Source organism: Protopterus annectens, chromosome 6.part0, assembly GCF_019279795.1.
Source record: "Protopterus annectens isolate FY-2018-M chromosome 6.part0, PAN1.0, whole genome shotgun sequence".
Taxonomy (NCBI): domain Eukaryota; kingdom Metazoa; phylum Chordata; order Ceratodontiformes; family Protopteridae; genus Protopterus; species Protopterus annectens.
The window spans coordinates 428172133-428197132 of record NC_056737.1 but is presented as its reverse complement, the minus strand read 5'-3'; the positions used below and the strand labels follow the sequence as shown (position 1 = coordinate 428197132).

General features: G+C 38.1%; 1 protein-coding gene across 1 annotated transcript in view; it reads left to right on the top strand.

The window, feature by feature from the left end:
* The window catches only part of SPTBN5 (spectrin beta, non-erythrocytic 5), a 1783454-nt gene that overhangs the window by 1654375 nt on the left and 104079 nt on the right, over positions 1–25000 (top strand). Inside the window, exons 66-67 of the mRNA XM_044073536.1 lie at positions 2528–2619; positions 19369–19454. Of these exons, the coding sequence (XP_043929471.1) occupies positions 2528–2619; positions 19369–19454 (178 nt within the window). The remainder of the gene's footprint in view (positions 1–2527; positions 2620–19368; positions 19455–25000) is intronic.

Genomic DNA, 25000 nt, shown 5'->3' with positions numbered 1-25000 from the left:
AGGGAGGGACCCCAAGCTGGAAGTTGAAATCAAGGAAACCAAATGGCAGTTAAGATTAAATGCCAGGGTTGAGCCCGGATTGAATGACAGTATTTCTATTTCTTCTATTTTAAAGTATAGAAGGAAAGAGTATTAGAAATGATAGCATTAGAAATGAGTTCACACAATAATAGAAATATGTGGAATAATATCATGTGGAGTTAGGGAATTTTTATGGCTTGCACCAAAATTTTTTTGCACTCAATGTTTTGGATTAAATGTTTTTATATATTGTATATTCTATATTGATGTCTCAGTTTGATGATACTGGTATTTTTAGTGATTTGCTTATATTGATGTTGTTTCATTTTTTTTATTTTTCTTTGGATTGGCACTAGTATAATTATCTCACTGACTAGGAAGTTACATATGGGGTTGGCCATATAAATTAGCATAACTGGTGATTTAAGCACAACTCTGATGAAGCCTATGAAGGTGAAAGCGCTCAGTCATGCTCTTGTGAGACTATTTTGTTAATAATCGGTTCCGTTTTATCTCCAGTCTGTTCGTGAATTTTTTATTATATTTTTATTGTTTTTTATTAATTTTTTAGTGCTTTTTATAGATTTTGTTTTGTGTTTACTTGTTGCAAAGATCATAGACTATTAGGTTCATAGGTGTATACTTCGTTAATTATCACTAGGGCCTTTTGAAGGCAGGCCATGCATCCCATATTTCTGTCAAGCTGTGATATCCTTGATAAGTGTAAGCAGGGGCTTGGGGGTTGAAACATTTACAAGCGGGGACCTGGGAATGAACCATTTACTGGCTGTCCAAGTCCATTGCCTAAGTCCATTATATATATATATATATATATATATATATATATATATATAATATAATAAAATATATATTATATATATATATGGGTCTACTTCAGTAAATTGAAAAACTAAAAGAGTGTACTATGTGATGGCACACTGGTTTGTGAAACTTTGTAAAAAAAATTATCATCCTTTGTGTGGATTGTATATCTTGGGTCTATATTATATAACCAAAGTTTTATAACTTTGAATACCATATGGTCGACCTCATATGGTTGAAGTTATAAAACTTCGAACATGTACAAAAAAAAAAAAAAAAAGTAACCTGACGGTTTAAAGCAGGGGGCAAGTCCCCCTGCACCCTGCCATGTGGGGGGCTGTGCCCACCACACACCCCCACTCTTTAATTATACCAACTCCGAGATAGCACTACAGTGCAGTAAATGGAAATTTTCCCTTTACCGCATTATAATGCGGTCTCAGAGTTGGTATGTTTAAAGAGCGAGGGGTGCAGGAGGGCTTGACCCCCCCCTGCTTATAACCCTTAGTTTCGTGGTTTGTGGGTTTTTTTTTTTTTTTTTTGTTTATATATTCAAAGTTTTATAACTTCGACCATATGGGATCAACCATATGGTATTCGAAGTTATAAAACTTCGGTTATATAATATAGACCCATATATTTTCTCACCAAATATTCAGATGCTGAATTATCTTTCTGTTTATCGGTATATACTGTGTTACCTCCATGCTTGTCGTGTTCTCACACTTGTAAACTAATTGCTTAGGTAAAATTCAAAGCAGGATGCAGGGAAGAAGGGCATCTGTTTATCTATCTATCTATCTATCTATCTATCTATCTATCTATCTATCTATCTATCTATCTATCTATCTATCTAAGTTTTGACTTAATCTACTGAAATAGACCCAATTGCACTGCTTGCTTTTGGCACTGTCTCTTCAGAGGAAGCATATCCAGTGGATTAAGGAGTTACTCAGATTGTCTTGTCTGCTGCTTTGCAGTGTCACCTGTCGAGGTCAGCATTTATCCACCTTTGCTGTAAACATCTGAACAATATCCCAGTGCCCCCCTCCTGAGTTGCTGGAAAGTTTGCCAGAATTTTATGAGGCTGTGATAAAGTCATTCTTCATTGCCTCACCAAACTCATTCCACTCCTGGACCATTGTTTTGGTGATGGCTACAGCTGCCTGTTTTCCCTGCTTGTTGGTACTTCTCAGTCAAATCCAGAGACCCCCTCCCCCAGCATTACACAGAATACCACTTTCTTCAAACATTATACTTTGTACTCTGAAAAATAACAAAGCAATATAATGGTCAGTAAATAATGAATGCAATAGCATGAAAAATGTATTTCAAAGTTCTTATTTTCGAGTATCTTTGTGATATGCTTACCAATTTGTTGAGGTTTACAAAGTTTTTTTTTCTTTAAGTGTCATTATAAATTTTGTTTTTTCATTTTGTGGTAGATGTTAAAAGGTAAGCTATACTCTCTTTTCTTTCTTTAGGGTGCAGTGTGTGTGTGTGTGTGTGTGCGTGCGTGCGTGCGTGCGTGCGTGCGTGTGTGTGTGTGTGTGTGTGTGTGTGTGTGTGTGTGTGTGTGTCAGCCTGAAGCTGATTGGGCAGCACTGGGGGCCATTAGAACAGAACTGCTGAAGAATCCCATGAGCTGACAAGTTGCTGAAAATGTTCAACTTTTGTCTTTCAGCAAACTTCAACCACACCACCCATCAGCATTGTGAATGCAGAATGTGAGACAGCAATAGAGTACAAGAAGAAAGAAAATTGTTTTGAGTTAATGTGAGTATCACTAATTAAGTAATGTCGAATGTTTGAATTTAAAGCATTATCACACAAATCATGTATATAACACATGTATTTTTTCTGTATGTATCTTTTTTAGAACAACATTAGCTGTGATTCCTTAGCTTCAAAAGTCGTAGTGCACTTTCTGCTGTTACACAAGTAACAAAAGTGTGTGTGTGTGTGGGGGGGGGGGGTGAAGTGTCTGACTGCTTGGTGAACTGCTACATGTTTGTGTGGCAGCAGGTGTGCTACACCTTTCAAAGCTGTAAAACACTTCATACTCCTACTGTACCTCTTAGTACATTAGGGCAGCTAAAGCGCCAGGCTCTACAACAAATTATGATTGGGTCTCTGATCCTAAATATTTTTAAAGTATTACTGAAGTCAGTTCAAGAAATTCACCTTGTGATCTTTGCTGTCAAGGTAAATTTCTTGAATCCATTTTTGAAGACATTTGCAAATTGGTTGTAAATCATAATCCTCTGTAATTCAGGACACAAGTAAAATAGCATTCTTATGTGGTTTAATTGTTTGCTTTGTCTTTCATCTATTGTAAATATTAATGTATCTAAGTTTGTGCTCAACAAATAAGATGCTAAAATCTAATTTAACACCAAGACAGCAGACTCAGCTCAATAAATGCAGGGATCAAACAACTCTCAGCAGTTGCCTTGGAACCGTGTGCTGTGGTGGCACCTTCAACAAAGCATTCATATATTCACACGCAACCTTTGTCCGATCCATAAAGCTAATGTAGACCATACTAACAAACTGTCAAATCCCTTCCAGTATCTGTGCAGAGACAAAACGTTTGCCCAGTGTTCCCTGACAAGGACTATGACCAGGATGAAATCTGCATTTCTGCATTCATCAGAGGCTCATCTGTCAGGTGATGTTTCTTTTCCAAATCCCAGTAAACCACTTTCCAGGAAGGCTGAGGTGTGTGATTTTTACATACATGTAAGATACTACTCTATCCACTTTGGCTGAAAATGAGGACCACAACCCATTTTGCTATTAAAGAGGTATTCATTCTCACTTTCACCAAACCATTGAAAAGGCATATTAACCATGATATCCCAGCAGTACCCAACACCTTCAACACTTCCTGCTGGATTTTATCAGTCCTACATCCTTGCCGCCATGGAGCAATTTAATTGGTGCAGTGACTATATCTACAGATGTGGATCCAGTCCCACCAGTTGCTTCTGGCACTGTTCTCTCAAAAGAGGCTGTGTCCACCAGGATCAAGTATTCATTCCTAAAAATGCTAATACCACTTCCTGAAAGCCTCACACACACACACACACACACACACACACACACACACACACACACACACACACACACAAACACAGACACACACACACACACACACACACACACACACACACACACACACACACACACACACACACGCACACACACACACATGCACTTTGTATGTTACTAGGTGGTTTGTTGAACCTTTTGAAGGCCATTCTATTCATTCTTCATGGCCTCACCAAACTCCTTCTATACCCAAGTATTTACATCACTAAATGCATGACATAATGTGCTTTGTTGCTGCTGCTCATTATATATCTTGATATTATGTACATAGGAGCACAGGATTGTAGGAAGTTACTAGGCTAATGGCCCTAGGGCCCTTACAAGCCTAGCCAAGTTCTACCCTTATTTCCGTGATCAGCACCTATTGCCCCTTTCCAAGAGGGACACAGGTGGAATCCCTGGGGTGAATTTATGGTTACCCATCCAATCATCCAGATTGCATTTGAAGAGGGCCAATGAGGTACTCTGTTTGACATGAAGTGGGAGTTTGTTCCAAAGGTGTGGTAACCCCTGGGAGACAAATCTGTCCCTCATGCAGTTTCTATTAACATCACAGACCAGGTTAAAGAGCAAGTAACCTGTGTATCATTTGACTTACGGCGATGCAGCATTTCCAATAAAGCAGGGTCAGAGATTGCCTTGTATGCAAGGCAGAGGTCACCTCTGAGTAGTCTGTATGAAGCAGAATAAAGTGACAGTGATTTCAGACAATCCACATAGGACATATATTGAAGACCTAGAATTTTTCTTGTGAGGACCCTTTGTGGTCTCTCCAATTACTGCAGGTGCTTAGAAAGGTACATACCAAAAGGGGCAGTGTACTAAATTATTGGCCTGACGAGGGAAGAGTATAGGGAGGTTATAACTTCTTTTTTTCTGGAGGCAGTGCCCTTGCTTATGAGATGAGCAATATAGAATGCCCTTCTTACCACTGCAGATACATGGTGGTCAAAGGTGAGGTTGCTGTCAACCTGAGTGCCCAGGTCTCTCGCCACTGAGTGTGCACTTAAGGTGTTGCTATTGATGTGGCAGTTAGCAGGAACATTGCCCTTATCAAAAGGGATGATAATACATTTTTTGCATTGGGTTTAAGATCATTACTTTGGCAACAATCATTTGTTTGTGTAAGACCCCCTTATAGGATGTTGACATCATTTGGAAATTCCATGACTGCACCCAGTTTGCAGTCATCAGCAAACTTTGTTAGCCACAGACCTTTAGTTTTTGCTTGTACTTAAGAGAAATAGATTCCAAATAGTAGAGATCCTAGGACTGATCCCTGTGGAACATCACTGGTTACAGGATTGCTGTTGGAGCTAGACTATATGGGTTCTATCAGTGAGCCAGTTAGCAGCCCATCTAATGGTACAAGGGTTAATACCTTGCTGGGTGAGTTTGTCAATAATGCCTGAGTGGGGGATAGTGTTAAATGCCGTGGCTAAGTCCAGGTAGGCTGTATGTACATATTTCCCCTTATCCTTGGCCTTGTTGACTGTCTCATAGAAGTCCACCAGTTTTAACAGGATTGATCTCCCTTTGACAAATCCAAACTGAGTAGGGTCAAGTGTTTGGAGATTACCTACATCTTTGTTGATAAGGTCCATGATGATTCGTTCCATGGTCTTGCAGATAAGGCTAGTCAGGCTAATAGGTCTATAATTCCTGGGGTCAGTAGAAGTACCATCCTTGTGCAAGGAAATAATGGTGGCCATTTTCCATTCAGTACTTAGACTATGACTGAAAAGAGTACCCAGTGGTATTGCTAATTCTTGTTGGCGTCCATGTAGGATGCAGCCTGGGATGTTATCAGGTCCCATATATGCTGTAGGGGATGTCATGGGGTACGTATGGCAGGGACAGAGAGTGAGGTTTTCGCAGAACCTGTTGGTCAACAGGTTAGCTATGTCCACAGGTTCAGTATATGTGGTATCTTTAAGTACCAGTTCAGCACAAATCTGGGCCTTTCCTATTAAGTTATGGATGTAACTAAAGAATCCCTTATGGTTGTCTTTAGTTGTGGAAGCTAATTTAGATTCATAGTTTGCTTTGGATGACTTCACAAGAACACTTATTTTCTTGTTTAAACTGATGAGGGAGTGTTTCCCATTTAGGGTTCGCTCCCTCTTCCTCTTAGATAACAATTTCTTCCTGTCATTGTAAAGCCTGTTAATGGCAGTTGTCCACCAGGAAGGTTTGCTCTTCCTTGAGGAGCTTGTTTTGGTCATATCAGGTATGGCCAATTCATTGCAGTTATACAAATGTTTGTATAAAGCATTGGTGTAGAACTCAGCATAGTTGTCAGTTCCATCTGAGGGGGGAGGTGCAGATAAGCTATTTATACCATCCTGTAAGAGGGTATAATCTGCTTTGGAGAATTTTTTTAGTTTAGTTGCTGCTTGTGGCGCGTCAGGTGTGATAGTTAGTTCACATAAGACTTATTTATGGTAAGATCTCACCAGGGGAATACCTCACAGTGAGGGTGCTACAGTGATCCCCCATATTGGTAAGCATCAGATCCAGGATATTGGTACCCCTTGTGGGGGTATCAATCAGCTGGTCCAGAGCACTGGAATTAATGAAGTCAAGGGACCTAGCAAGTGAGTTTGAGCACAAGTAATGTGCTCAGTGAATGGATGGGTAGTTAAAGTCACCCCAAACCATGGTGTTCAGATGTATCTTGATAGATTAAAGTAGATCCAAATAGACAGAATGGGTGTCCTGGTTCTTGGAGGGGGTCCTGTAGCTGACAATGATATGAATAGGTGTCCTACCAACAGTTAACTTCACCTGACGTACCTCCAGGGAATCATGCTGTTTGACCAATCTGGAGGTGTATTTATCTTTCACGAAAATTGATACACTGCCTCGTTTAGTTTCCACACCTTCAGTTTGTGATCTGAACCTGTAGAAAGAGGTGTAACTTGGTATGGCTGGGGTGATCTTCACAGCCATTAACCAGGTCTCTATGACTGCACAAATGTCTACATCTTCCAAGTTGAGAACTGCTTCCAGTGAATTCAGTTTCATGTTAAGACTCCTAGCATTTAGCAGCATAACTTTGAAGTTGTTTTTAGATGGAGTTTTTATGTCAGTATTTTTGTCCTTGAGACACTGCCTAAAAAGGCACTATGGGGGTGACAAGAGCCTTAGCCAGTAGCCAGTAGCCAAAATCCCAGGGGTGACAGATGTAGATTATCTCTGGCAAAGCATCGAGGTCTGTAGATCATGTCATCCCAGGCTGACAGATACTGGATCCACTTAGAGTGACACTAAAAACTAAGCCAATTATTGAAGTCAGTCATTTTCTTTTTGTATTGAGGCATCATCCTAGGTGAAGGTAAAATGCATCTTAAGTCTAGGGACATACCTGCCTGAGATACATAGACCAAGAGCTCAGTCATGTCTCTCTTCATATAGTCCAGAGAGGTACATCTCAAGTCGTTCACACCAAAATGGACTATGACGGAGTCATAACAGTACCTGTTGTTGAGAGACCTGAGGTGCATGTGTGATATGGCATATCCTGGCACCTGACATTCAGCTGACCGTGACCTTTTTCCTATCCAGCCTGGTTAGAGGAACATCTGTGTGTCTCACGATGGAATCACCTATGACGAATATGTTTTGTTTTATGGTTTGCCTTAAGGGTGAGACACTGGTATGTCAGCTATTATGTGTATTGTGTTCTGCAAAGGAAGTATTATGTGTAGCATGCTTGTGTTTGGGAGGTCTCTGCTGTTTAGGTATGTTTTCAGTGAAGTCCTCCACTTATGTACGTATGTGTGATGTGGGTGAGGGAGGAGTAGGAGGTGAGGTGTGCATGCTAACAACCTACTCATTGTCATATGTAATAACAGGTGTGTGAGAGAGCATGGATTCAAGGTTCTTAATATGGCTGCATCATTCACATGTTGAGTTTGTATGTGGACTAGGAGTAGAGGGTTGTCAGTGAACATGAAACAGTTGCTACATTGCCTCAAGATGCCCATATTGACCAAGTTGGCTGGGGAAACTGTGGGAAATTGTGCATCCATAGTGTTAGGTAAATTTATATGGTCAGTAAGAAAAGGTCACACTTAGAAATTGCCAATGGGTGAGAGGTATGTTGGTACCTCTGAGGCTAGGCTTACTGTTTCACCTGATAGTAGAGCAGGGCCAGGAAAAACCTCTGGAGGACCACAAGTTAAGTGGTAAGGGAAAATTTAACAACCAATACATTTGCATCTAAACCACCAACTATGCATCAGTGCATGATGGTGCGCTACACACAGAGAAGTGCAAATGGAGGCCTTAAACAAAACAAGTGATAATGTGGCAAAAAACAGTTCAGACAAGTAACGAATGTAAATACAAATTAAATGTGCAATATAAGAGCAAAAGCAAACACTTATAGTTAGTTGGAAACAGCGGATGTCTCAGATCATTCAGCATCTCAGTGAAGGGCTGGTTTTAGTACTCAAGTGATACCAAACAGTCTAGATTTAGCAAGTCTGAATCTAGCCTATGCTATAAAATGCAGAAGCACTAGAAATTCAAAGTGCATAAAATCACAGTCACAACAGCAAAAACAATTTAAATAAAGCAGCAATTCACCAGCAATTCCCAGCTTGGTGTAGGCCACACTCTCCCCCCCATGAGAGTCTAGACCACAAACCTGCCCAATTTTATATAACTGGTTTCACAGCCCAGGTGCTTAAGTCAGAACTAAGATGCTTCAGAAGACAAACACAATAGGCCTTCAACCAGCAATTCTCAGTTCAGAAGGGTGTAGACCACATTCACTCACCACAAGAGTGTAGACCACAAACCTTCCTAATGTAAAACAACTGGTTTTACAGCCTAGGTACTTAATCCATAACTAGGACACTTCAGAAGACAGACACAGTGGGCCTTCAACTAGCAATTTCCAGCTTAGAAGGGTGTAGATCAGACTCTCCTGCCACAAGACTCTAGACCACACCCCTTCCAATGTAAAATAACTGGTTTGGAGTCCAAATGCTTTACCCAGAACTAAGACACTTTCAGAATAACAGAAACAATGAGCCTTCAACCAGCAATGCCCAGTTATTTAGAAGAGTGTAGGCTATCCTCTCCTGCCACAAGTGTTTAGACCACAAATCTTCCTAATGTAAAATAACTGTTTTGGAACCCAAGTGTGCAAACCATGACAAAGACACGTAGAACTACATGCACAATAAGCCTTCACCCAGCAATTCCCAGCCCAGAAGGACAGAGGTCACCTTCTCCTCCCACAAGAGTGTTGATCACAAACCTTCTTAATGTAAAATAAATGGCATGAAGCCCAAATCCTTAAACCAAAACTGAGAGCCTAGAGTATCAATTATAATTTAATCAGGCAACTAACACCAGTAATAAATGCATCAGAAAAAATGCAATTGAACACTTTAAGAACAAGCAGCAAAAGTAAAATAAAGTAATAAAGTAGGAAGAGACAAATACAGTAAAAGCAACTGAAATGCTTTTTTTATTTTTTATTTTAGTAGAAAGGGAAGCAATGGAAGATAATTCAGGGTTAAGAAAATAAGGGGTGGGTCTTCCTAAGTCATCTCCGTGTACTCAATAGAATTAACTGATGTGATGTAACTGGGAGGGGTGTCCATTATCAAAATTATAGTAGAAGTAGGCAATTTAAAAGCAACCAAGGTTTAAGAACACAACAACATTTGTGCAGGTGGGTGGGAGAAAAGGGAAGACAGAATAAAACAGAAAAGGGAAGTACAGTAACAATCAAATGGGATTACTTTACAGTGCAAGCAATGATAATTTCAACCAATAAATAAAAGTGGCACAGAAATGTAAAATATCACTGAAGTAGAGCAAGAACAAAAAATATAGTTGCATCTGTTTAGTAATCTGGATGGTCTTAAAAGCACTCCAGTTTTGCAGCCAGCCAGCCACAGATTAGCAGCTAGGCACAAAAGAGCAGTATCTACAAAGTTATACCAGTATGATCTAAGACTTTTCTAAAGATAAACCCTCAGGCCAATCAGATAAATCACTAAGAGCCAATGATCAGTAGTTCCCTCCTAAATAACACAATGGAGACAATCAGAGCAGAAAAAGGAAGTGTAGTAACAAGCAGATGGGATTACTTTACAAGTGCAAGCAGTGATAAATTCAACCAATAAATAAATGTAGCACAGGAATGTAAAATATCACTGAAACAGAGCAAGAGCAACAAAAATATATTTATATCAGTTTAGTAATCTGGATGGTATTAGAAGCACTCCAATTTTGCAGCCAGCCAGCCATAGTTAAACAGCTAGGCATTAAAAATGCATTAACATTGCTGGAAATGCTGCTTTCTTGGCATGTTATTGCATTACTCCATTATACTTTTCTTCTATTAAGAATCTGTCACTTACCAAATGTACACAGCAAAGTGTAACAGTTTAGAGAATATTATGCAAAAGTGTGCAAAAGCATTAATCAGAGCTTTGCTTCTTGGCGCTCATGGTTTCTTTTAAACTCTATTACACATTCCAAAAGCATTAAACAGCGAAATCAAGGAGTTAGAATGTTAGACTCAACCTCTTCACCACCTTGCATACCAATTTGCTCTCTACATCTACAGCACCCCCCCCCAAAAAAAATCCACAGAACATCTACATGTCATTAAAAAATAGATTATCCCACATCAGTGGCACTGTAAATCCATATCCAGTCCTGGTTCTGCCATACTAAATGCATTTATCAAAAAAAAAATCTGTGTGACTGACTGAAAATTTTGGGTTTCACTGGTTTTACTTACTCTTACTTGAGCAACACTAACATTCTGTTGCTGATAGCTCATGGTGTACCCCATACTTTCTGAACAAAGATACCAGCTTAATCAGCACTCATGCAGCAGGCCAAAGATTGTCATAACACTTAAATCACATTTTGTGGCATCACTTGTATGAACTTTTCAGACATGATCTGCACTGCACTCTGTACCCTAAGCTCACAGATATATTTTCTAAATGGGGCATATATATTTTTCTAAATTGCTCTTGCAGGGGTTTTAAGATTGTATTCTAGTTCATACCATACAGACAATTCCACACACCCTATATAAAAATAAAGCCTGAAGTACAGAAAGGTGTCTTAACACATCCACAATTTGATGCAGAGTAAAATAAGAACATTAAAATCTAATATCTTAATTCAAACCCACTGCTCTCAAACGTTTCAGTCTGTATGTATGTAACCATTTATTTCCCAACTAGTCTGTGATCTTGCCCTGGGAGGAGTGCAAATAAAAAAAGGCCATTCAAAATGCTAGCTAGCAATGCACTTTTCTCCAGGGGATATCACATAGCTGCACAATACCCCCTGTGGACTAAATCTCTTATTTTGGCTTTCCCTATAAATACAACAATTCTTCTTGAAGAAACTGACCTGTATCTAAAGACACATTGCTAGTTATTATGGGGGGCCTCTACTCATTCTCTTTTCCTCACGTCCATTCCCACATCCCACTCCCCTTAGCTCACCTTCCCCACCTGTAGTATTCACATCCAATAAAGAGCACCACATTTATCTCCTATCTTTTCTCCCTAACCCCCATCCGTTCTTCTTTCCACAGTCCTCCATGCTTACCAAAAGCTTTGCTTCTTCACTAATTTTTCACAGCCTTCTCATTCACCCCTGCATAGCTGCTACCAGATTCACAAAATATTGGTGACTTCAAATACTGACCAGTGTCTTTTTCTTCACCAAACCTACCACCAGCTGAACTTTTATTCTGTACTCCTTCACACAGTCTTTTTTACACAAATTAACTCCAAAACATCTAATCCTGCCTTCTGTCCACCTCATAAATGCATCTACACCATAAACAATTCCTCATACTGCCATGTACTTATGAAAAAATCACACCCCATATGATTATGAGTCCCTCCTTCTCCACATGTGTTTTAGGAGCCTCATATCACCTATGAAGTATTTACTTTTGTAAATAATATATTAGACCAACAACACTCTGCTTTAGTAATAATAGTCATGCCTGTTCCCAGACTCAGTCTCCCTCCATCTTTCATCCTCATCCTTCCATTTAGCGCTTAAATTCTTGAAACCTTTTTTACCTTGAAACTCGCCCATAAACCTAGACTAGCCCTGCCTTCCCTTTCTCATCTCCCAGACACTAATTTTAATGATGTTGCCTTTCACACCCCACCACCCATCCTTCCCTGCAGTAAATGTTTCTCCACATCCTTCCAACTTATGGATAAGTCACCATAAGCCAACCTAATTCCCCCTTCAACTTCAAACATTCACATACCTCTTGAAAGTCCAGTGACTTCGATCCCTTATCTGGATCATAAAACCTGTCAGCATAAATTGTTTCTGGCCACTCAAATCTGTCAAGTGTGACTTAAACATGTGGTATGCTGCATTCCCCATAACCCTGGATATCCTATATATAAACTAGCAAGCAATTGCCCCAAGCCTAAATAAACTCATAGTGACTCTATGGGTAGACCCCACAGGGTTTTTGTGGCATACTACAGAAGCAGATTGCCAGGCCTTTCTTCCATGCTGCTGCCCAGTTGTACCCCAACCAAGTTTCAAATCCAGGTTTACCAGTTGGTAATCCTTTGCTTTAACCTCTATACCTTTGGTCTGGGCATTATATATATACATATATACATACATATACACACATGTGATACATATCATCCTTATCCAACCTTGTTGTTACCTCTGTCTATGTTGCTACCTCCACTTTCTTGTGAAATGACCCTCTTTCATTTAGAATTCCTTCCTCCAAGTAAACACATCACAAACCCCCAAGCTGCAAAACCCTCACTCTTTGGTGCATATTCACTGCCAGAACATATCTCCTAAAATCAGGCATCCCTTATTTCTCTTCCTAATATTCACGTTAAATCTGTCCTATCCAATTCTATCCCTTTTCTCTCTCCATGCATAACAGTTACATAACCACTACATTATCCAAAGGTCAAAGACGCATATGCCTCATAAGATGCAAAGCTCGTGATAGCACCACAATCCATATCACTAAATCTCTTGATCCTAGCATTTCTTCCCTGTTACACCACTTATCTAGTCAACTCCCTACCTTTTCCATTACTTCTCTCCATTTTGTCATACTAACAACACCCAATGTTGGGTACACCATCACCCCTAAATACTTAACCCCTTACTCGAAGATTGACAAATTCACATTCCTTTGGCTCCTAAAACCTTTTCCTATACTATCAACCACTGATATATTGGAGTGACACCATAACCTTGTTTCAGCCTCAACTCTCTCACAAATCTGAAGGACCCTCTGGGAGTATAACCTCCATAGCCTCTAATCGCAACATGCAGTTATCTACTGATATATTTGTGCCACTATTCTTAGCTACCCCCCACCTTGTTTTCCAAAAATCATCAGCCTCTCTGCTGAAGGTTTCCTATAGTTAATAAGGACAGAACAGGTGATCAAGCCATATCCCTGTCTGCATTTCCATCTCCTCTGAATCCCATCCCATGCAGAACTGTCCAATATTTGGACTTGTCATTACACATGCAAAAGAATTACCCTTTCCCATTCTCTGTTGCAAAATAAATTTCAAGCTCACAGTGCCAATGGCCTTTTATATGTCCATTAACACAATGCTTTCTTACCTTTGCCTTGCCTTTCTGCCCATTCTACAAAGTCCACCAGTAACCTCCAGTGGTTAGTGAAAGATTTGAGCCAAACAAAATTGGCTTTATCCTGGTCTATCAACTTATTTGATGCTCTTACCAACTGACTGTTAGAACCCTCATAAATGTAATATCTGCACTGCATAAAAAAAAATCACCCTAAACTTTATGGGCTTTTGCATGCCCATTTTCTCTAATATAACACCACAATGAGTTTCCAACAGCACTCCCTCCTCATTTAGTTCACTGAAGTTTCTTGTCATCAGTTATGCTATATTGATTCATATCGCCTTATAGTGATCAAAATAAATCTCTTTGGCCTCACTGACATATCTTTTCTAATAGGCTTTGCAGCAGAGATCGCTTTCGCTATCAATATTCAAATCCAGCAGTTCACAGGAGTCCAATATTTATCTCTCCCACCTCACAAAGTAATCTCCTACATGAACCACCATAATAGTACAGAACATCTAGTTTCCATCTAATTCTCATCAGTTCCCCTTCCCCATTCCTGGCTGCCTCCATTTGGCTTTCCCTTCTTTAATCCTTCAATTTCTACACCAAAAATTTCCCCAACATATCCCTTTTAAATCATCATTGCATATACAATCTATCCTAAAAGCCTTAATTACAATATTGTTTTATTTCTTTGTATTTCTAGGTTCATTTCTTACTTGTTGTCTTTGACAATGTTACCTGGGCTGTGGCTGAAAAGGGTCCCTGGACCAATTAACTTACCCAGTTAACAAAGTATAAATAAAATGAAATTAAAAACAGTGTCCCTCATTAAGTAGACTTTTTCCAGGTATACCCTGTGAAAATATTCTATCACTCATCTAGTGAAGCTGTCTTTAAAGGGAAGTACTGTGCTTGATAGATAAGGGCAGCCTTTTCCAGAAGGGAACATGGTTTGAGCTGAATGATGTTTGTCTGACTGATAACAACACAAGGGCTTTATCTCTGAAAGCCACTTACACTGAATAAGTGGTGCTGCCATTTCTCAACTTTTTGCAACCATGGAGTCAGTATATATAAGTTACTGGGGGTGAGGGGTCTCTCCATACGCTAGGAGTGCAGGGGAATTGCCTCCCTGTAACAAATGTTCAAAGTCCTATTCACTGAAAATAGCTTTCAGCAATTTTGTTTCACGGATTTGTCCATCTGACAAATCATGATAGATGAAAACTCATTAATCCTTCCATAAATAGGAGAATACTTTAGGTTAGTTATCTGTCATGCCATCTGGTGTTGTTGATATGGTGTATAGCTTTAGGCCTCTGAAGTGAGTGCTTGCTTTACTGTTAGTTCCATTTAGAGTAAGGAATTCAAAGAATGCTGGGACATTGGAATATGCACAGATATGGTGTATTGAAAATGGTATAGGGTTAGGTACAAAATAGTGCAGCCTGCTAGTATTCAGCAAAAAGCTGATCCCACCTCTTATGTTGTAATGGTATTCCTTTTCAGACAGAGGTGGTCATAATAGACTTGGTAATTATGTGGACAAAATCTCTCAGTTGATCATCATATTTCCATCATAGTCAAGAAATCATTCCATCTGGTCCAGTTAATTACCAAAATCATTAAGGTATAAATCCAGGCATATCACTCAACTGGAAAGACCTTGAGGATTCTAACCAATACAATTAAATGTCTTGAGTCCTTCAACCATCCAAAAAGATTAACATAACTCTTCTTATACTCAGAAGCTTCCCAGCTGCTACAAGGGGACCTGTTTCTATCTTTTTGAGCCATGAAATACCCAATTTTACATGAGCTCTTATTTCTTCACAAAATCAATGCCTCTACAAGCAGCCACACCATAGCCCTAAATCTATAATAAAGCATAAACAAGACTCACTGTAGGGATATGCTCCTAACATAGCACAATCCCATCCTGTAAAATAAATTGTCATTATAGGTCAAAGTGCTACTTTGGCTACCTTTAAGACTAGTGTTAATGGCTGTATGGGTAGACACAAATCTACACAAAGCTCCTCGTGTAAGGTCATGCTGAATTTGAGAGCTTAACACTATTAAGTGCTTGACAAGGGTGGAAAGAACTTTTAAGTGTGTCTTCTTAAACATATATATATAATTGGGCATGATCCCCAAGATTGCTTTCTTACTGTTATTCATAAGCCCCTATATTCCTATGTCCATAGCATGGAATGCCAAGCAGTGATCATACTTCAGGAGTCTGTATGGTACTAACTAGAGGAAAAGGGCTTTTACTAAATCAGCATAGCTACTGGGACTGAGACCTGAGATCTTTTTGGTGGGAAAATATTGAGGTCTTTTAAGCTGGTTTAAGTGCTTAGCAAAATGCAAGTCAAAGGGTGCATTATATTCAGTCATCATCATCTTCTTTTGGCTGTTCCCCTTAGAGGTCGCCACAGTAGATGTTCTGTTTCCATTTCTTCCTGTCCTCTGCATCTTGCTCTGCCACACCAACCACCTGCATTTCCTCTTTCACCACATACATAAAACCTTATCTTAGGCCTTTCTCTTTTCCTGTTACCTGGTAGCTTCATCCTTAGCATCTTTTCCCAATATACTCATCATCCCTCCTCAGCACATGTCCAAACCAATGTAAACTTGCCTCTCTGGCTTTGTCTTCAAAACTTCCAACTTGGGCTGAACCTCTAATATACTTATTCCTAATACTGTCCACCCTCGTCACACCCAGTGCAAATCTTAGCATCTTTAACTCTGCCATATCCAGCTCAAACTCCTGCCTTTTTGTCAGTGCCACTGTCTCCAATCCATATAACATAGCTGGTCTCACTACCCTCTTGTAGACCTTCCCTTTCACTCTTACAGGTACACGTTTGTCACAAATCACTCCTGACACTCTTCTCCACCCACTCCATCCTGCCTGTACTCTCTTCTTCACCTCTCTTCCACACTCACCATTACTCTGAACTATTGATCCCAAGTATTTAAACTCATCCACCTTTGCCACCTCTACTCCTTGCATCCTCACCATTCCTCTATCCTCCCTCTCATTCACACACATATATTCTGTCTTAGTCCTGCTGTGCATTATATTCAATGTTGAGCCTAATAAGGGATGGATAAACTAGTACTATAACTATGTTGGACCTTATGGAAAAACAACTAAGGAATCGTTTTTAAAGGTTAAAAAGATTTTCTAACCATCACAGAGATGTGCTGGTCAAAGAATAGTCTGTTATCAACATAAGTAATTAAGTGTTTGGACAGTTTTTGTAGATTAAATTGGAATTAGCTATGTATTTCTCTCTTCGGTCTTAATAAGATGGACATTAATACACCTTCCACTGAAATTATAACTTAATGCGGTTATATTTATGCAAATGTATACAATTTAATATTTATTCCCTCTCACAATGAAAATATGTTACTTCTTTTTTAAAAAATGTTTAACATCTGCTTTCCTAGGTAATCCAGATTTCAAACTATGGTTTGATACTCTTAATTCCTTTTACAATTACTAAAAGATTTTTGAGAGATCTTCCTCTCAGAAATTACATTGGTGGAAAAGCAATAACTTTTTAGCCTCGTATAACTATCTTGATGGAAAGAAAGGTACATCAATGTAGACCATATCCATAGAATATAATTTAGACTCCCAATACTGGAATTTTTTACAAAGTAGCAGATGTCATGCGCAAAATAAATTTCTTCCTTTATTACAATCTCCCAAATTAATAAAATACTTTTTTTTATTTTTTTTTATAATAAAGTCAATCATAATAACATAATCTCTAAGCTGCACAGATTTTTTTGTTTTATATAATAACAATCCAAATATTACATTTTGGAATTTTGTATCACTAGAGGAAATTTCAGTGTTTTCAGTAAAGAACAAAATATACTAGAAAATGCCTCTCTGGTTCCTTTGTGTTGTATTTTTACTTAGAAATTTCTACATAGAGCCTCTCTAACTCCTGATAGAATAGAAAAATTTGCGAAAAACAAGAATGTTGTTTACTGGAGATGTAGTCAAAATTGTAAATCAAGCTGATTACATATATTTTATAATTGTCCCTCTGTGTGATTATTGGAACTAAATTATTTTTCTTCAAGTTTTATGAGTAACAATTTTTCTTTAAGTAAAATGCTAATTTTATTTGACATTCTAGTCGATCTCCAATGGAATAATGATAAAGTAAATGTTTTTTTCCTATGGACAGTTCTATCAGTGACAAGGAAGAATATACATAAAATATCAAAGGAAACTATTCTACCAAAATTTCAGAAATATATGTCTTCTGTATGGGAGGTAGTTCACAAATAGTTTACTATCAAGAAAAATAGAATATTTCCAAAGCTTTTTAAAGGAACAAATGGATTAAAGTTATCATTTTCTATTTAGAAAATTATAACTCTTCAATTGAAATGTCTCAACTTGTTTTATGAACAGATGATTTATTTCTCTAAATCTTATAAAATGTTGTATTTAAAAATGAATATGTGAGTACAAAAACTTTTTTTACTTACATTTGACTTCTTATCTTCACTTTAAACATCTCTATAAATATTGCATATAGTTATTTGTTACTGAATTTTGAATATCAGAATTGTAATTGTATTTTACTTCTATTTTGAAAAATAATTAATGTAACTTACTGAAATTTTAATAACAGCATTTAAGTAAAAAAAAAAATCCCACACTATAACCAGCTTAGTCACAGTTATAAGGGAGATCAATTTTGAATTATATTTTATCTTACAATTGATTACACTTGTATTTAACTGTGGTTGGTCATTATTCTAGGTCTGTGGAGTATAGCAGAAGAGAAAATTAATTTAATTAGGTTAAGAGAAGTGTCTCCACAAAACAATATACTTTTCTACTTACTAATAGGAGTCAATGAAAGAGGGACAATTTGGTCAAATTATCATTGAGAGCCATTGGGTCTAAGAACACAGCAAGAACATGTGGGATGCCTTTTACATAGGATTATATTTTTCCTACAAAAATAGTATCTTAAGTTTTCACTTTTTTGTTATATCCTGGAGACATAGATATTTCAGTACACTGACATCTGGTCATGTGACATTGGATCTGTCTGAAGATCTTTGACTTGCCATACATTGTGTGGTTACTTTCTGTCTCGGTAGAATACTGAGTGTTCATTCCTCAACTGTAACTTTGACAACAGCAACATATTTACTATGACATGTAATATACATGGATCAGCTTTTATTTTGTTTAACTTGACTGACACATGAGATGTTAATCAGCAAAAAAATATCTTTATAATGGAAGTTTAAGCTGAGTGTTAAGGTGGTAAATTGTCATTCACCTTTGTGTGTTTGTGTGTGACACTTGTGTGCGTGTATACACATCTGTGCCTGTTTGTGTTTTTGTCTGTCTGTTTATATGATTAGATATAGATACATCACATATTATGATGAATGGATAGGTAACATATACACCTGGTTAAATATAGCTTTATTTAATTAGGGAAAAGAAAGTGATCTCTTATCAAAAGAATCATGTTCTTTGCTGGTACATCCCTCTATACAGCTTGTATATATACTATTGTTAAATCTACAGGACTAGGCCCAGCATTGAGACTTGAACTAATTAGCTTCCAGCACTGAAGCCAGTGTGCTACCGTGTCATCACTAGTAACTTAATGATGTTCACTGTGCTAAAATTTGAAGATTGATGGGCATTAGATTAAGCACTATTTCCATGCATTTTTTTTCCTGAAAAGATCAGTTCTCAAAAACAAATCATTGTTGCTCTTTCTGTAGGCTTCCTGATGGAGCAAAATATATTTTTTCTGCCCCTACTGAAGCACTGATGGAGGACTGGGTCCAGAAAATCAGGAATAATATAGGTAAGAAATGCAAGAAATATAAAATGCACAACAAATAATTTTGAATATGTCTGCTTAAAACTCGTGTGCTATTATGAATAAATTATTTTTCTCAGCCAAAAATAATGTTTTACAATATACATCATGTTTACAAAATATCTACACTGTGACATACATTGTGGTATGTATATTATTTCAGACAGTATTTAGATGTTCTTATTAACAGTCAAACAGCAAGTGAGGAGTACGAAATGCACTTAACTGATGTATATGGGCTATTCATCTCTTCCACTTTCATGACACATGACGGTACTATATGAGATTTAACAGCCTTTTACAAGTCCAGTAGTAAACACTGCTATAAAATACATATTCATTTTATATATTTCAGTATATGGCTTTAATGTTTAGATGTTCGGTACTGATGTATATCCATATTATAGCAGCAAAACACCAGGATATGTTAAAGTAAAAAAGAAAGAAAACACCTCAGAACATAATTCCATTTTTCATTAGAGATATTAGATGTAGCTGAATTTGTTTTATTTCACAATAAAGCATCAAATGCTGTCCTTTGTGGGTCTACAGTTGTATTTGTCTTCATTTTCTGTTCCATCTTGACATATTTTTTTCAGAAGTTCCTGCACTGGTGGGTATATGTACCCTGCATCAGCATATGTGATGTTATTTGCCACACTTTAAGAGTACATGTAGCCCCTGGACTTGCCAGTCGCCTTCCATTTCTTTTATGACACTTGCATGGTTTGAGTCTCAGTTTAGATGAGCATCAATGAAAAGCTCCCATGTTTGATGCCTAAAAGCCAGACTTCTGAATGTCTGTGTTTCTACTGCATCTGTAACTCTTCTGATGCTTAGAGCCAGAGGCACTGACATGCACCTTCGTAGCACAGCTTTGCTGAGATTACCCATTCTTTAATGGGGAGCTAAAAAGTATATTCTGGAGACCCCCTTCAAGGGAAAGGTTATCTCCTACTAGGTATTGCAGGAACTAATGAATGAACTTTTGAAGAGGATACATGCCCTCACCATTCCATTGGACCATTATTATCCCTCTTAAGCTGACTTTATCTCTTCCTCTTGCAGACCTCTCCAACCCAAAAGGAAGAAGTCTCTTCACAGATAAAGAAAGGCTCTGAACCAACACATGGTCTTGCCCCCTCTCCCACTGATGACTATGTCAACTAAGAAGAAGCCTCACCAGTCCAGTAGCCACCTGCCTAACTATAGCTTGGGCTTGTTCTTGGGGATAGGTATATATGTTTCCCTCAAGTTGGGAGCCATCATGAAGAATCAGTGAGATCTGGATGCAGCCACTTCCACTAATTCTTAGAGCTATGTACTCTTCAAAAAATAACACTAAGAGACCAAACTATCTTCACTGACCTCTTATTGCATATCCAGACTGTTCTCCTTAAAGGGGCTATAAAGTCTATCCTTCCTTCTGCTCCTGATTCTGTCTTATTCTAAAGGGGAAGAATGATTCTGATCCAACCGGTACTTCAGCAACCTCAGTAAGTTCATTAGATGCATAATGTTCAAAATGGTAGCTGTCCAGTGGATCATACCTCTGCTGTTGCAGGGTATCTGAATAATGCTGGTGGGGACATCACGGATGCCTTTTGACACATCAGTGTCTGAAGAACTGACAGGAAAATTCATTTGATCTGCTGTTGATGGGAATCACTTCTAGTACAAGTTGCTATAATTTAGACTTTCAACTGTATCCAAAGTGTTTATCAGTGCTGCTGGACGTAGTGGCTAAAGATTTTCAGTTGATGGATTAGTAACATATTCATCAATATGGATGACTGGCTCCTCTGGAAACTGCCTGGAAGTATGTCCATAGTGAGATTTCCATAGTTGAAATCTCCAGGGATAAACATAAACTGGGAAAATCTTCACTAATCCTTATCAAAGCATTGCCTTTAACAGTACAGGAGTGAACCCCCTCTTCTGCTTGGAGCAGCAAGAGAAGGAAGAAGTTTGTTGTTGCTTTGTTCTCTGTTCCATAGTAATGAAAATTCCTGTATGGCTTCTGACAATTCTTTGTGATTCCACATTTTCTCTAGAAGTTTAGGGTAAAAACACCAAAACTAATTTGTACCATTCTGAGAGGGTATGGGTTCAGGTTTTTATGTCACTGCCAATGCTGAAAACTCTAGAAACATCTCCACTTCAGGAATTGGACTGTTTTAGCTCTGATAATATTACTAGATCTCTCACTAGGGCTGTTAAAAGCACTGAGGATGACAAGAAGCATTCTACAAGTCGTAAGCACTTGTGTGACTTGGACCATAGTTATTCCAAGGTTAGGATGTATGTCGGTTATTTCTGCCCATTAAAGCTTTTTGAAGTATGGGATTGTGATCTAACATAATATGGTCATACTTTCCTTAAAAAAGCATTGCACCTTTGCATCCCTTTGACAAATACCTCCTCTCTTCTCATGAGATATGAACTTCAGAAGTGACACAAACCTACTTGTTAGCAGTATTGAGGTATGTACCTTGAAAAAATGCTTTGTTCTGTTAGCTGCTCTGCTGTTGCAATTTCAGAGGTTACAGACACTCATGCATAGGAAACTACAGCTGTTTTTAATTAGGATTAGGTGTCCCTTCTGACCAAAACATGTCATACATAGGAAACTGCAGCTGTTTTTTAATTAGGATTAGGTGTCCCTTTTGACCAAAATGTGTTCATTCCAAATGGGGATTCTGAATTTTACTGAAGCAGTCTGTGCACCTACCGGTTTTGTTTGCCAGGGCAGAAATTAGGGCACACAGAAGTCTTAACACTCTAGATATGGTGTGCAATCTTAGATATTATCTGAAGTGATTGCATGCACTTTGGAAGAAGAAATAACTGCAAATGTAGAATTTATAACTGTGCTTTTAATAATAAGGAATTGTTTACTGTTACTGTGTACACTGTTTCCGTGCAATAAGTTGAATTACCTTGCAGTAGAATAGAACCTTCTATGCATGTGTGTGCATCTTAGCAGCTTCTTTTAAAAAAGAAAGACAAACTCTATTTATGTTTAAAATCTATCCAAACTCCAAGGAATGTACTGAACCAGATCTGCCACTGTCCTTTTCTTACTTTTTGTTTTGTCTGATGCTGTTATTTTGGCTTGGAAATCTGTCTCACCTCTGCTGAGTATATTGAGTTGCTGCTGTCTTTTCCTATCATTTTGTTGGGAACTTGGAAATTCTAACATGCAGAGGAAGCTAAGACAAAGATATCTGGATTTTAGACTTGTTGGCCTTTATTGACAACCAGAGGTTTCAGTCATCTGTCTACAGTAAGTGATTGGATAGAAAAAAAAACAGATACAGTTAATGTTTTTTTGTTATCATCAGTATATCTATAACATTTATTTTATTTTCGTTCTGCAGTTGCTCAGTTGTCTTGTATGTGTAATCACAACTTTTTAAAAGCAGCAAACTTTCATTTGTACATCCATGAAATTGTGGCTGATGTCTTATTTTAATAATGAATGATATCCTCATAGTATTGGTATGACCATTGTTGTCCACCTTTTTGAAGGAGAGACACTTTGATCATCAGTATTAAAAGTTAATGGTGGCTCACTGGAAGAATAATCATAAACTGAGATCTTGATATCAGAAACGTAATCTAATAACAGTGTGCTGTGGATACTGGCATGAGTTACTGTCACTGCAGAGATTTCAGCAGCCCCTCCTAAGAAACACTGTGACTGCCTGTGTGTGTATGAAAAACAGTTTGGTTAAACTGGTTACTGAAAATAGATTTGTACTAGAAGGTGCTAGGTTCAGACTGATGTGGGTAAATTTCTGGGAGTCCGTAATTTTAAATATGTTCTGTAGCTGACAATGTGAAGCTTATTTAGTTGTGACTGGAGTTGGTCAAAAATCTCCTTGCATATATATTTGGGGATAGTAGTGCAGATTTAGGCTCTGCAACCCTATACCATTATTTGGCAACAGCAGTGTAATTCCAGTTCCATCCAGCTATCACTTAAATTGGTAACAGTGGTGTGGGATTTAAGACTAGTACCCCAGTCTATCACATTTTGTGGCTGCAGTGGCATTTGTACCTCATCCTTCACAGTCACCTTTATTTTCTTTGAGGAATGCATTGTAGTCCATCAGAGTAAAAGGGAGAAGTAAAATAGAAGCACTTGAGGTTACCACTATGATTAGTAATGTATAGTAAGACATGCTCCATTATGGTTTACTTGTGAACATGCTCAATCTGGTAAACAAATGTTAATAAATAAATAAAAATAAATAAATGCTGTCTCAGTATTGCCCTCCTTAAGATTTTCTGTCATGAGCTCTTGACCAAAAATTATTAACTATAACAAAGCAGTAAAGATTATCTTAGAATAGTAAAAACTGAGGTGCATAAGTAGGTTTGAGTTTTATATAAAAAAAAAAAAAACAGGGAAGTTATGACAACATGTGAGAGATCTCAAAATCACAAGGTCCTGTCTGAAAATCTGTAAGCTAGAGATATGAATAAAGTACACTATTGTTTCTTCTAGACAAGTATACGTCTTTTGAGGCCATCTCTGGTGGTGTAAAGCAATGAATTGGCTTAGGTGAACTGAGTTTGATTAGTGGCAAACGTATCTGCTGCTGCTGGCAGGGGAGGATGTGTACGCCTATCCTGGATGGGAGGTCATGGTAGTGCTTGCCATGCACTACTGCAATTTATCAGAAGTAGGGAGGCAATGCAAATATGTACCCTGGGAAATGGTGTTAGGCTCAACATGCCACTGCCTGGTGGTAGCCTTTAATGTGAGTGTGCAGAACTTTGCAGTCAAGTGGGGAAGGCACAGTAAGCCTCCATGGGATACAAATTACATGTCCCCCTACTAGGTGCAAGGTTAGGCCATGATAAAGAAAGCCCTTGTTGTCATGATGCTGTCAAGGGCATAACGCATCCAAATCATTGCCTAAATGACAGCCTTTTTATAGACACCTCTCACCCTCTGAAATTCTTGAGTAGGGAAATGAAGACGTCATCTCCTACCGAGAGGGAGGATGGTGTCTTGGTGTCTGGTAGGAATGGGAGCACAAACCACATAGAAAAAAGTACAGGTATTTTTATTGAAAAGAGAAAAAAAATGAGGAGGGAAACACAAACATCAACTGGCTGAAGCTGAACTTGGCTGAAATGTCAGCTGAAGACTTATGTTACTGGTAGGATAATTCCACATATACAGTTTTCTCTTAACTACAGCTTGGTATTATATGCATAAACCACTGAATACATAGCATGTGCTCATTTATGTTTTATTTATTTATTTTTCAGATGGATAAAGGAATAGGTCCTTTGCAGTAATGACAAGAGTCAGAGGGCAATATAGTAAATAAGCAAAACAGTTATATATGCTTGCTGGACAGTAAAACATTCACATGTGTAAACAAGAGATTTATTATCCATAGATATTGACATTCTGTTTATTTACCTTAAGAATGATGTTTTGCAGCTTGCAAAGAAAAAAAAGTTCCCAAAATTCTACCAAATAAAAAAAAATCATTTTGAAGATTACTTAA